Here is a 14,675-nt window from a genome sequence, read left to right as displayed (position 1 = left end):
AGCACTACAGAAGCAGTGAAAATAGAATATAAATTGCAGGAACGGAATAGCTTCGTTTTCATGCAAGACGGAACAGTGTGAATAGACATTTGAAGCTACTTACATACTAAATATATTTCAATAAACTAGGATGTAGGAAAACACGATGTTTTGTATTGGAAACATTTCTGATCATGGCCACAGAACCTGTCATGCCATAAATTAAAGATTTTTGGCTTCTTTCCTTTTCTTGGGGTCTAGAGTATCAGACGTTTTTGTGTGGATGCAGCACATAAGTTCACAGCGGTAACCTCTGCACAGCTCTTACAGAGTACAGAGGGATGTGGCTTTCAGTATTTAATTTCAGCAAGCTCACATCCACACCAGTTTCACCCAAACCTCCAACGGCAGGAGAGAAACAGTGCCAGTGCTGTTTTCACACACATATCCTCTACACATTGCTCAGGACAGACTTCCATCTCAGCTCCCCGTCTGAGCCAGCAAATTGCTTTATGCCTCATGATTGAGGCATAAAAATCTTACAGTCTTGGTTGGAGTAAAACCTGGTGTCTACCAATAAAGTCTTATTTCTGCCCTTATTTGGCTGTCTTTCTCTGCAGCAGTCCTTCAGTTTAAAGTGATTACAGCTGGATAATTTGTTGAACAAGCTGATATGAATGTGGTATTCATAAAAAATTTACAAAACACAATTATATTTGCTTGAGTGACATCAGGAAATATTCATACTGAAAAAAGTTTTTAGAAATTGCATAGGATTTCCTATGAAAACCAGTGTAACAAACAAGATTCTATAGCAGAGTGATGCAGAGCTGCAGAACTGCCTGAGCACAGCTGCATTAGCACGCAGATCCTCTCTTTCCAGTCTCATTAATATTTCAGATCATTCCACAGTGAACTTGTATTCTTATGAGGCCCAGCAATGTGCCAGATACAGCCTCATCGAGAGGAGTAGTACTCATATTTCCATTCAAAGTCTGGTCCAGTTTCTCCAGGGAAAGGAAAAGTGAGCAATCACGAAACTGAAGTGCCAGCATGTCTTCAGAAAACTTCTGCTAGACTTTGAGAGCGCTAAGGAAAAATTCCCTGCTGTGGTGAGGGGACTGGTGTGAATTTCCTTTCTCTGCTGCAGTGAATTTAGCGACATCCACAGTCTGACTTGATGTGACTGCCCAGTAGTATTAAATTCCCTTTAACAGACTGACTTATGCCTGTGATTTACAAAAATATCTCCCTGGAATGCTTCCAAGCATACCACAGATGCTGGCAAGCTGAGTTCCAAAAATAGTCCTCAGCTAACAGCTTCCAAGTTCCACACAAGAGTCAAATTGCCTCACTTCAACATGGGGCTACATTCCTTTTGTCGGAGACCTCACCACCCTCTCCAGGTGTGTGTCCTGGCTTCAGTGGGGGCAGAGTTGGTTTTCTTCATCAAGTCTGGTACATAGCAGTGTTTTGGCTTTGGGAGTAAGATGGTGATGACAGTGCAGCAACGTTCCTTTCAGCTGTCGCTAAGCAGAGCTGCATGGAGCCAAGGCCGTTCCAGTTCCTGGTATGGTCTGCAGAGAGGGGCTGAGGGGGCACGGGGAAATGAGAGGGGACAGAAGTGGGACAGCTGGCCCAAACGGCCACAGGGATGTTCCTGTTCCATGCCACATGGAGTCCTGTGGAAAAGCTGTAACTCAGAGGGAAGCTGGATGTGGGGGGCGGCCACTGTGTGGGGGGAACTGGCTGGGTATCAATCGGTGCATGGTGAGCAGTTGTGTTGTGCTTTTTAAATACATATAAATATATATTATTATTTTTATCATTACTATTTTTTTTCTCTCTTCCTCTTTTGTGATAGTAAACAGTTTCTATATCAACCCACAGTTTTTACATTATTTTTCCCATTCTCTCCCTCACTCCCTGACAGAAGCAGGGAGTGAACGTCTGTGTGGTGCTGAGCTGTAGTTGAGTTAAACCACAACAGCGTATGATTAGTATGCATGTAATGATTAGGAAAAGTCTTTTTTCTTTTAAAGTTAATTCAAATTTATTGTGCCTTCAAAAATAAATAATAATAATAATAAAAATAAAAGAAGAACCTGATAGAGGAGAGAAATCCCAGGTCACAGGGAGCTGTTATTGCAGCTTCATACATATTGACAACACATTGCTTTAGGGGGTACTGGCACAACAACAGGAACATTTTTTGTATGCCTCCCTGTCACTGCCTTTAGTTAACAGTCTGCAAGTTTGCATTAGCTCTGACCTAGGTGCCCTGGTCCTGGTGGAGAAACAGTGAGAGCCAGCACCCTGTGGCTTCTGGAGAGTGTGGCTGCATCACTGTCCCCTTCTGCACAGCCGTATCATAGGCTGCTGCCTCTGTGACAGAGATGGGCAAAGCTGTGCTTGTGTGTCAGCAGCCACAGATTGCAATCCCTCCTCATTCTTTGAAATCATCACGGAGCTGAGCTCTTGCTGCCCTCCCGTGAACTGTGATAGCCACTGTGCAGAGCCACCTCCCATCCCACTTATCCCTGCCACAAATAGCTGCAACCTTTAGCTGACAGACAGGATGAGAAGCAAAGGGAAATAAATAGTTCCAAGTGCAACAGCTAGAGACAGGGCCTCAGTGCAAATGAGTCAGCACAGCCCCAGCTGTACCAGCTACAGGCTGGCTATGCCTACAGGCTGCATGCCAAAGCACAAAGGGAGAACTTCCCAACTGCTTGTCACAGTTGCAGTCACTGTAATACAGTTATATCTAAGGTTCTGTCTTAAAACAGGCAGCATGCTGCTTCCTGTCCCCACTGAAACGAATTTTTCACAAGCTGGGCAGCACCAGGGATGTTTTCACAACATTTGTGTGTTTTGGGAGCGTGGCCTTTCCCTTCTGGCAGTACATCAGGTGTTGCTACCACTGTAGTATTTCAGTACTGTTGAAGAGAGCTTGCAAACATCCACATGGACTGTAAGCCGTTCCACTAAATCTCATGCCATCTTCTAAACATCTATTTCCCAGATCAATCGTGTACACATGTTTTTATTTACAGTGACCTCTAGGAATGCTTTGCTATTGTACAAACACTTTCAAAGGTACTTTTTGAGTGAAGGGGGGTGGATTTTCATTGATTCTTCCTGCTGATGTTTCAGTCATCCAATTAGGAAGCACAAACAATGCAATGTGACCCAACCACACAGAATAAGCAGAATGAGTGAGTACTTAAAATACACAGTCCAAAATTTGTTTGCATAAGCTACTGTAAGAACAATTCAAAAACCTATCTTAGCAGAAATCAGTTTTGGCATAAAAGGCATTACATAGGTCAAAATCATTACATATTTTGTTCATAACAGAGATTGCAGTCAGTGATTTGGTAGAATTAAGTAGCACAGTCAATGACTAATTCTAGGAAACAGCATCTTGTTGAATACCTGGGAAACCACAGAGGTGGTTTTCCCTGATTTTTAGAGCACTCAAATTCAAGTTACAAAACAGAAAACTTCGCAATTTGTCTTCAGAGCACAGAAAGTAGAGTTCATTTATTTGCTATATACAGATCATAAAATCACGTTCTTACAGCATTTATAAGACACTTTCCACCACAGCATTTTGTTAATGAAGAAAACGCTTGTTTCAGTTAAAAGAGTTCACATGTACTACATATTGTTCCAGTGTGTTTTGAAGCAACATTCTGCTAATGCAACACCCCTCTTTTTCCTATGAGGAGATTCACTAATGTACTTTCAAAAAGTTAACTTGCTTTGAGATTTAACATAAAAAAATCTTTTTTTGTGCACTCTTGCATGTTGTATTTCCTAACATTTGATATAATGAAACACAAGAGCAAAACAAACAGGCATTCCAGAGATTGTACTTTGTTATTTAAATAACCCTCCAAAATTCTCAGCTTCTAAGCAAGAGCGTAATCAAACTGGCCTTTCTCCAGCCCATCAAGTCCATCAGCCCAGGTTGAGGTTGGCATACTCCGGTAGGGGTCAAGGAGAATTCGGAAGCAGCGAACGATGAGGATTCCCAGGAAAATAAATAATAAAATCACAAAGGCAAAGGTTGTTTTCTGTTCTAGGGTCATGCTAGAATCTGGTGTCACGTTCCCAGATGGCACCAAAGTGGCAGCGAATATCTCCCCGTCCATCATCCAGGGAAGATGAAACGAATAATCCCACAGTCTCCTCCTTTTCATCATTAGTTTGCTGAGGCCATAGTAGAAGCCACTTGGATGCACTTTGTTATCTGTGGGGCAAGAGGAGAAGCAACATTAAATGTGAATAGCCCTTTTGTTTGTTTACTTCGGTGCAACTTTCTCCTAGTGAAGAAAAATGAGATGGAAAAGAACTAGACAGCAGTTTTGCTTGCCTCTCTGTGTTATGTGTACGAGACCCACAGAAATCCCACATTGCTTTGTTGGCAGTGCAGAGTCCAGCCATTGGTGCTAAATGTCACCAGAACCTGAACTGGCAGTAACCTCTCTGCTTTACCTTGTCACTCAGACTAGGGCACAACATTTTTTTCTTGCAAAGGATAAAGGAGCATGCGTCTCAATTGGCTTACCTACAGAAACAACAAGTGGGAGGCAAACTGCATGCCCTGTTGCAGGACAGACTGACTGCAGCTGATAGATCTCCAATTGGGGGCTTGAAAGTCAAGTGTATTTATACTGGAATTGCACAGTTAGTATTCCTTGATACAATTCAATTCAACTTCAACTGACAATTGAAAGGATGGGAAGATCCAAAATTTAAACATCTGGTCTTCTGAAAGCGTGTTTCAGATATGTGATCTGTTAGTGACAGGATATGGAGGAATTAATTTAAACTAAAAGAAAGGAGGAAATTCATTACTCAGAGAGCAGTGAGGCCCTGGCACAGCTGCCCAGAGAAGCTGCATTGCCCCATCCCTGGAGGTACTCAAGACCAGGCTGGATGGGGCCCTGGACAGCTGAGCTGGTGGGGGACAGCCCTGCACACAGCATGGGGTTGGTGCTGAGTGGGCTTTGGATCCTTCCAGTGCAAACTGGTTCAATGATTCTATGATTCTGTGGTTTCATGATTCTGTGATTCTAATTTGGCTTCAGGAAACTCTACAGCAAACATACTACATCACGGACTTCCATGTTGTTTAAGAATTGCTGTCAACTGCACACATTATACACTATACTCTTCTCTCAGATTGCAGTCTCAAGATGCGGTACCCCAGGTTTGCTCTCACAGATCTGATGGTTCTAGGAAATGCTTTCCTAATATTTTTCTAGTTGTCATCTGAATGCTGTAGGTAACTCTGGGAGAAAATGAAGAATATGAATAATCAGCAACTATCAGGAAAGACCAGATTTTGGTACGCAGGTTCTAAGTGTCAAGCTGAGAATACACATAAGTCTCAGCACACATCATCTTTCCATGTTTTTAAGGAAACTTGACTTCAGAAAGATATATGCAATCAATGACTCAGCAACAAGCACATGCAGTTCAATATTTTTCTTCAGGCTCTGAGTAGGCACTTGATTATACAGAGAAGAGCCAAATACTTGTTCTCATACCATTAAAAGCTATTCACTGAATACAGGAATGGGCAGAATGTCCAAAAATTTTACACTTAAGAGCTTTTCGCACTCTGAATGCTAAACCTTATGCTATAGATTACATGCAGCAAAATGGTAAGATGGAATTGCAAAGCCGAAAGGAATGTATTTCCTAGGCTTTGGGCTGCAGATAATTTTCTGAGCGCAGTCATTACACTGTATGATTGCAAGGTCTAGGGTGGCAGGTGGCTTGTCTCCACAGAATGCCATGGTACCTGGCATAACCACATACTTTGCCCTGTTTGGACCATTCTACTGCAAGCTAAAACATGAGATTGTTGTCCATTTTCCAAGCACCAACATAGCACTTAACTGCCTGTAGTGATACAAGTACACAGGTACTTGAAATGAGAATGTAATTAACTAATGACATTAATTGAGTGTTATTTAAAGGCAGAGATAATCAGTCTGGCCTGGAAGCACCTTGGTGCTTTGGCCAACACAGTGTGATCCACCACATCCCTATTCCTGTTTGCAGCAGCTGGTGAGCAGTGGAGGCCCTGAGCCTGAAATATCCCTCCCTGCCAGCCAATGCCAACTGGGTCATCAGAGCTTCCCCAGAGCCAGGCATGAGTTACTCCTTCATATTGAAAATGTTCTCTGTCTAGGGATCACACAGAAATGGCAATATAATATTAATCTGCATTTTATTGTATAATAATGACTGCAAACTTCAGGAGAATCACTCAAGCATCCTGAACTCCATTCCACCTCTGTGGCATTGATTGAAGGCTGACATGAGAGAAAAGAACTTTCCAAGAAGTCCAGTAGCATCCTGCCATGTATGAGAAATAGTGTAGTCAGCAGGAATAGGGAGAACCCACTGCACTTGATACTAGTGAGGCAGAACCTCAACTACTGTCTTCACTATAAGAAAGACACTGAGGCCCTGGAGTGTGTCCAGAGAAGGGCAATGAAGCTGTGAGGGGTCTGGAGAACAGGTCTTATGGGAAGTGGCTGATGGAACTGGGATTGCTCAGTCTGGAGAAGAGAAGGCTTAGGGGACACCATATCACACTCTACAGCTCCCAGAAAGGAGGTTGCGGTAAGGTGAGGGTCAGCCCCTTTTCCCATTTAGTAGCAATAGGACTGAAGTTGCACCAGGGGAGGTTCAGTTTGACAAAAAATTTGTTCTCAGAGAGTTGTGATGCACTGGTCCAGGCTGCCCATGGAGGTGTTGGAATCACCAACCCTGGGGTTGTTCAAGAACTGTGGCAGTGAGGGACATGGTGAGTGGTTTGCCATTGGACTCAATGTTTTTAGTGGTCTTTCCTAATATTCTTGATTCTATGTTTATCAGCTTCTTCCAGTCACTGAGAAATGAGGAAAGTTACACTATGAGAGGAAAAATCTCAAGGTTGTTTAAAAATGAGTTGATGGGTTCCTCTAGGTGCAGACCTTTTTTTTTTTTCACATCTTAGATAAACATAAAAATGACAGGACAGATTATCCTTTATTTAAATAAGTACTCCTTTTTTTTTTTTTTTTTTTTTTTTTTTCAGCAGAGACGTGCCACTCAGTTACTTTCTATAATGGATTCCTAGCAGATGTGGCTAATCCATTGTTTAATAAGTACACAGTTTCACATCACTCTATTCATATCAGGTTCTTATTATTTCTTCTTGCCAATGTGCACATCTATTATGTAGTTCAATTATGGATCTTCCTGAGGTGGAGCTTACATTCTGAGATACTAAATTTTTAAAGAAATAAAGGTGTTTCTGGAATTTCAGCATTGCATTTGTCTCAGAGTTGACTGTAATTGAAAACTGTTCTAGAATAAAATAATTTCCTTGGGGAAATTTTAAAGATTCTTACTTGGTAGGACAATGGAAAGAATAATTTCAAGAGATGCACCTATAAGAATAATATATGTATTAATAAACCATAAAATGTGGCTTTTTCTCTGTTGTTTAAGCTGTCCTCCCCCTTATTACCATATGCAACATAAATGGCATTTTGTAGCAATATACATATGTATACATTCTTATTGTGAAAGTCTTGTATGTTCATGAGAAGTCACAGACAAAGAGACTGTAAGAAATCATATTCAAATTGTGCTGTAATTTCATTTTTACACTTTTTCTGAATTTTCCTATCATACCTATTCATAAACTCTTCAGAGTTCCTGTTCATGTGGTTGCAGTATGGCACAAATAGAGACAGAGCAAAGATTCTGCAAATGACCTTCAGACTAATCACTCTGATTAGCATTAATGGCTCCTCATCTTCCAAAAGCAATGAGGAAGTGGTAACTCAAGATACTATTAAAGATATCCAAATTAAAATGCAACATAAAAATAAATAAATAAATAAATAAATTTAAAAGAAAAAGAAAAAGTTAAGAATAAAGCACCATACAGAATAGCAGCAACTGTTTATCACTGATTCTCGACAGATCATTTGCAGCACTGTTCTACCTAGATCACATAAAACAAAAAAGGCCTTTGAAATGACCAGTTTGAAAAACCTGACCAGTTTGAAAAACCCTTCCTGAGTCATGGGGATGTATGATGCTAACTAGACCCAAGGCCAAATATATTGCTACTGCAGCAAGCTATCATATTAATTACTATTTAGCCCAGTTACGCTTTTGGTCTTGTAAAATTTAAGTGATAAAGATTACAATTAAGTAATGATCACATCAAGACCAAGGCTAAGCAGAGTATTCTCTCTGTTCCATGTCAACCCCTTGGGAATTTTCTCTGCCTTTTCCTCATTCAGTTGAGAATTACTGAAGTAGTCTGTAAGGGCAGAATATGGTCTTGTGTCTATGATAGGTGCTTCACAATGTATGCACAACATTGGGTATCCTATGTTAGTGGAGCAATTGGGTTTCCATTATGAAATATCACATGGAATGTAGCAAGCACACAACTGTGCCAAGCCCATGTGCATGATTTTCCTATACCACCCATACTAGTTTCACTGATTACTCACTTCCTTAGCTACAAAAACACATAGCAAGTCTCTTCAGGCTCAAACATCTGTACACAAACTATTTGAGCAAAGATATTTCCATGTGCTCACAGCTCAGTTGCTGTGACAGACATTTTAAGTAAACAAAACTTGATTACAGAAAGGTATGAGGCTAAAAATTAAGTTACATATTCCCAACCCTTGTATTCAACTTTGCCTTATATACTTTTGAACTGTACTTTGCAACAATCAATCACTATACACTCTAAGTGGGTATATTAACACCTATCTTTATTGTTACATTTTATCTTCTTTTTGCTAAATACTCGCTATCAAACTGGCATTGCTTTCTTTGCATATATATGTCTTCATCATCTTGTTGCCAGCCCTTTGTATGATAAATGACAGTCTTGTTGTGCCTTTCAGCTGTTGACACTGTTAAAGCAAATTGATATGGTTAACTTTAGCAATAAGGCAAAGCTAGAGAACAATCAGTTCTTTTTATTCTCTCTAGACAATCTCTATTACGATGTACCACACTTTTCTACTTAATTCTCAATGGAAGGCTGAAGGAGAAACCTCACCTATAAAGGTGAAACTTCACCTTTTAAAAAACCTCACATACCATAAGCCATGTGAGGATGATTTATGCAGAAAAAAAGCCAAAGACAGTCTAAAAGACTGAATTACTCACTGTGTTTGCTGAAGTAATTGTTAGCTTCATGAATGCTACCTGTGAAAATCTGAAAGCAAGAATCTATGAAACAGACAAGTACTCACACCGTTCAGGAACCTGTGCAGTAGTTTCAAATATGTGCATGACAGACTCCTTCCCTTCCTCTCTGCCCTTTTCTTTTAGAAAGAGAGCATACAGGTACACAGGCATCAGTGCAGGAAGTCTTCTCCACAAACAATATCTTAAATTTATTGTTGTAATAAAATAATAACACATGCTAAAACCTTTAAAAGCAGTAATACAGTTAAGATCGTTACAGACTCTAATGTATATGAATCAGCGGGTAAACAATTTCTTGCCTTAAGTCACAAATCCTTACACCACCTCCCAGTTTCCCTTCTCTAAGAAATCATTTTCAGCTCAAAATGACATGAAAATAGCAAATGATAAATTGTAACATGCTTTCTGAAAACAGAATGTGCAGCAACATAACTGGTATACATTCATTTAATTATTGTAAATTTTAAGTCTAATGTCATTATTCCTGTATCTGCTCTGTAAGATTAATTGTATCTAGATGGTATTAATCATGCACATATAGTATAAAAGTTGTAAGTTTTTAAAATAAATAAGGAAAATCAGATAAGCAATTTCTGTGAAAAAAATACCTTGATCTGGTTGAGAAGAAATTTGACCCATTTCCCACTGCAGCAGTTACAGGTAGTTACAAGTTGTACTGTAAGTTTCCATTCTTCCATACATTTCTTCTGTCTCTAAGCATAAAAGATCAGGACTGCAAAGGCATCGGTGAACACCTAACTTCAAAACCTGCCTTTTAAAGGCTTAGTTTCTCTGTGTTTTTGGCTTTTTTTCCCCTCAAAATAAATAAATAAATAAATACTGGAAGGAGAATCATATTTGTGTGTTAGAAGTAATTATCTGACAATGCTGTAGTTCTTTAGAGGGAAGCTATAATTTCAGTTCTGCCTCAGCAACACTTCTGTGGATTCTGCTTCACTGAATACATCAGTATCCTTGCAGGCTGTCTGAAACCATCTTCAGCTGAACATTAACATTCAAAAAGTGTACCAAAAAAAAGGGGGGGGGGGCAGGGGGGAAAAGTATGGGGAGAGATGTTCTCACACTTTTGCAAAATCAGAGGTATCATCTGCTAGTATTTCTCTCTTCTTCTGTATTGATTGTTGCCAGTAATCTTTATTTCGGCAGTAAACTCACCTTTTATCAGGCAGTCTCCGTACTGATGACAATTTGTGATGTTCAGTGAAATACATTAACCTTTTCATATCGGCTGTAAATTATAAATTGAAAATAAATTATAAATACATGAATTAACACTTACTAAACTTCAGTGGATCGTATGCATACCAGTGGTATTAGAATGGTCTTAGAAAATAAACTGACTTTACAATGCAATATACTCACTAGCATTTAATGCTCAACTTTTATCTAGAGATTTTTGCCCTGGGAGTTGTTCTTGTTTCCACCTAGTAAAGCTGCCCTTGATATAGCTGCATTTTGTTTTCAGGGATAATAACTAAAGCAAGAAGGTTCCTGTTTTCCTTTCCCCTGAGAAAATAGAGTCGTTTTCAGTGTGTCAGTCAGATAGACTCATTTAAAAATGTAAGGTGTTTTTTTTCCCTCAGAGTTTCTACTTACTTAAAAACAGGTAAAACCACACATACTCACACCAGAGATGCCAAACCATTCAAGGGTAACAGAATGTCATTCCTTCTTATCTTTAAAGAGAACTTGTGTTTCTTGATATCCTATTGTGCCATAGATCAAGAAAGAAATATGTGATAGTGCTTTCTTTTCATTTTTTGTTCAGATATGGAAAATAGATTTGAATCTCAAATGCCAACTATCTTTCTTTCTCTGCCCAATGTAGATTCTCCTATGGAAGCATCCTTTATTTTAGAGCTCTAACTTTGCCAACTGCGTTGTGGTTGGCAGGATTAATGTTGTGGAGTGTGGGACCACGGTATCATGCACTTTATAGGACTAAATATGCTTTCACAGATAAGAAAAGGCTGCTGTATAGATTACCACAATGCAGAGATGGTCATTTTGTGGACACTCTTGTACAGAACAAGAGAAACCAACACTCCCACAGGGACTATTCTGCAAAAAAAAAACTGTACTGTGGTTTCATCCACAGCCTGGCTTCTCGTGCTTTACACAGAGATAAAGAAAGAGGGAAGCACCTTCTTTTGCTCTGGGATGACTTTTCACCTTCTTGTTCTCCCTTGCACACACAAGACATTCATCACTGATGTGTTCTGCATTCTGTGAGGCCTTCAGAATCTTTTTCCTCTGGACTGGCTTCAGAAATGGGTGTCTTAGGCCCAGTGCTTCTCTCCTTGTGAGTCAACCTTTAATTTTTCATTCTTCTAGGATTTTCCACTCTCTCAACCTGAAGTCCTGCAGCTAAGGCACATTTGATTCACACCACTGCTAGGCAATTGTTACACAGCTAATTGTTTACTATTAGCCCCTCCTCCCTTCTCCCTCCTACCTGTAGGATTCATGACAGAACTTGACAAAAGAGGCTGTACTACATTCCCAGGAAATTTCAGGACAGTGATTTTGTAACACCAGGCAGAACTTTATTTTGCATTTATCATCTTCTCTCAAATCATATGGTCTCACAGTTGCAATAGTTCCCTACTGCAGCACCACTGCTCTGTAATCCTGGAAAACGAAATATAGTGTATCAGAGAAACTCCTACTTCCTTTTAAACAACACTTGTCATGATGCAAGTTGTCATCTACTCAGCTCCAAGAAGCTGAGAAATTTTGCTAGTGAGGTCTCCCCTGGACTACTGCATCCAGATACAGAGTCTTCAGTACAGGAGAGGTGTGGACTTGTTGGAGTGTGTCCAGGAGAGAGCCATTAAAATGATCCATGGGATGGAACATCTCTCCTATGAGGACAGTCTGGGAGAGCTGGGGCTGTTCAGCCTGGAGAAGAGAAGGCTCTGGGGAGAGCTGATAGCTGCCCTTCAGTACCTAAGACAGCTGTAAAATAGAAGAGGACAGACACTTTAGCAGGCTCTGTGGTGATAAGACAAGAGAATATGGTTTCAGACAGGATATAAGAATTTTATAATAGAGGTGGTGAGGCAAAGGCACAGGCTGCTCAGAGATGTGGATGCCCCATCCCTGTAGATATTCAAGGTCAGGCTGGACTGGGATCTAAGCAACCTAATCTAGCTGTAGGTGTCCCTGTTTATTGCAGAGAAGTTAAATCAGATGTCCTTCAGTTGTCTCAAATAATTCTACAATTCCATGATTCTATTATTTCTTCCAGGAAAATAATTAATAAGAACATGGATCTGTAATCCAGCAACAAGAAAATTCCCATAGAAGGCAGTGGTGTTTTTGTTTGTTTGTTTGTTTGCTTTCCTATTGCTCTGTATACATTTTATTAGTGAGAAGAAATAAAAATCAGAAGTAACTTGTTGGTTAACTTTTATAAGCAGGGTACAGATGCCAAAAAAGTGAATTGAGCCCCTGAGGTGGCTTCCGTAGTGCTCTTACAATGTTCTGCTAGCAAAAAGCTACCAGTAGAGCCAGGAGTTGAGTAGGGAACACTGGAATGTGTCATGCAGGCCCACTGCCTTTTTGGAAAGCGAAGAGGGGAAGACAGACTAGAGAGTTCAAGCAGATAGTACTTAGAGCTAGTTTTTTGCAGTCCATTTAATGTTACTTTAGGCTTGTAAAGGTTTTGGGCATGACTTTTGGTTTTACCTCACAGTGCAGGTCAGTCTTCCAGGGCATGGAATGAGTGCATCATATTCAGCTCTGGGGACTATGTTTTTATCTCATTTGAAAGTATAATGTTGAGCATATGCCTTTGAAAGGAAATAGCTCTGACTTCCAAAATATCAGACACATTGGTATTTCAGGTAATTTCCTACCGTACTGCTAACTGGATGAATTTGCATCTCCAGTTATTTAAGAGGAAAGTTCCTTTCCTGTTCTTCAAAGAATTTTTTTTCTCAGTCAGTACTATTAAAATATTTTCCATAGCTTTGACTTCCTTTTCTATAAAGCTGTATTTCACTCTTCATAACTTTTTTGGAGTAGGAGACTTGGAGGTAATTGTATTTACTATTAACGTGGGCTTCAGTTCCAAAATCTGTATCAACCCCAAAAGGTGTAAATAAAGGCCATCTTTCAGGTAACAACTGGATTTTGATTAAAAACTATAAATGCAGTCCTGAGGCATTCACAACAGCTCTCTAAGACACACTCCTGCCAAATTTTTATATGCTTCTATTTCTGTTCACCCACAGAATTATAGCTGACTTTCAGGGGCAGCAGACGCCTGTGTACAGCCCATGCAGTGCTGTGCCAGCAGCGACGTGCTGAGGGCTTGGAGACCAGTGTCCCTCTGCCACCACCCTGACTTCTCCTGCAGGAGCTGAATGGCCAAGTGTTTCAGCTGAGTCCCTCCAGCCAACATCTGGGCTTCCTGCAACAGGCCAGAAGGTCAAGCAGGGAGGAAACCATCAGCCCCATTGGCCTCTCACCAAAGTGGGGCAAGCCCAGTAGGTTCAGTCAGCAGGTCATGTATTAAGCTGCTGAGCTCACTGAATCTTCTTTCTTCTTGCAGGTGGCTCTAATGTCCATAGAAATCTGGAGGTATCCCCAGATCCCCAGGATGTGGAGCATCCTTCTCTGGAGATACTCAAAACATACTTAGATATTTTCCTGCGCAACCTGCTAAAGGTTTAGAAGGGAGTTGGACCCTACGAACTAAAGAAGTCCCTTCCAACCCTTAAGATCCTGTGAATAACATCTTCTTATCAGCAGACTCTCAAGAGAGCTCCTGGCTCAGTGCCACTGAGGTTTAAAGCATTCAGATGTCTGAAGGAAAAGTGATTTTATAGCCCTGGTGGCCATGTAAACCCTCTGTTTACTTGTCCCAGTATAAAATGGTTATCCTGTGTTTGTATATATATCTGTTTCATACTGGTCAGAGAAAGCCATGAGAGATTTTATTCTGCATTCAGTGTAAATATCATTCATATTCTGACCACCAGCATTGACATCTGTTTATACAATCCTAATCTGCAGTGACAGCTGAAATCTGGTTAAGGACAAGGTGAAAGCAGCACTGCTTCTTGCAGGGAAAGGAATGCTGTGCACTGGGAAGTGAGGGAGGAAAGGATGTAAGTTGTGGGATGACAGCACCCTCACTGGAAATACCTAAAACATCAACATAATGCTTAAATCAAGCCCTCATATACTTGCTTGCGTGTTTTAGTTTTATATGACTGTGTCTCATAGGGCCCTTTTCAAGGCTCTTCCGCAGCATCTCCATGATGGTTTTGCCACAAAAGCTGACAAAACCCATCCTGCTTCAAACTGCCCCAAAGTGCAATCAGGTCACTCACTGGTCTGACCTATATCAGAGACAGGAAAGAATGGGGATAATAGTCACCAAGGCCAGGATAAGCAATTATTTTAGA

General features: G+C 40.4%; 1 protein-coding gene and 1 long non-coding RNA gene across 3 annotated transcripts in view; one reads left to right on the top strand and one right to left on the bottom strand.

The window, feature by feature from the left end:
• Window positions 1–1,300: 1,300 nt before the first annotated feature.
• Window positions 1,301–14,675, top strand: part of LOC107306487 — a 35,109-nt gene continuing 21,734 nt past the window's right edge. Inside the window, exon 1 of one of the 2 annotated variants that reach the window (XR_001552137.2) lies at window positions 1,301–1,385. This is a non-coding gene — a long non-coding RNA (uncharacterized LOC107306487). The other variant, XR_001552138.2, reaches the window with a different exon arrangement.
• Window positions 2,942–4,233, bottom strand: CTXN3 (cortexin 3). The gene has a single exon (XM_015849713.2). It carries the CDS (start codon window positions 4,188–4,190, stop codon window positions 3,897–3,899), a length of 294 nt encoding a protein of 97 aa, XP_015705199.1. The 5' UTR covers window positions 4,191–4,233; the 3' UTR covers window positions 2,942–3,896.

The sequence above is a fragment of the Coturnix japonica genome, chromosome Z (genome assembly GCF_001577835.2).
Source record: "Coturnix japonica isolate 7356 chromosome Z, Coturnix japonica 2.1, whole genome shotgun sequence".
Classification (NCBI taxonomy): domain Eukaryota; kingdom Metazoa; phylum Chordata; class Aves; order Galliformes; family Phasianidae; genus Coturnix; species Coturnix japonica.
Note: the sequence above shows the minus strand (reverse complement) of the source record. Positions and strands in the feature narration are given on the sequence as shown.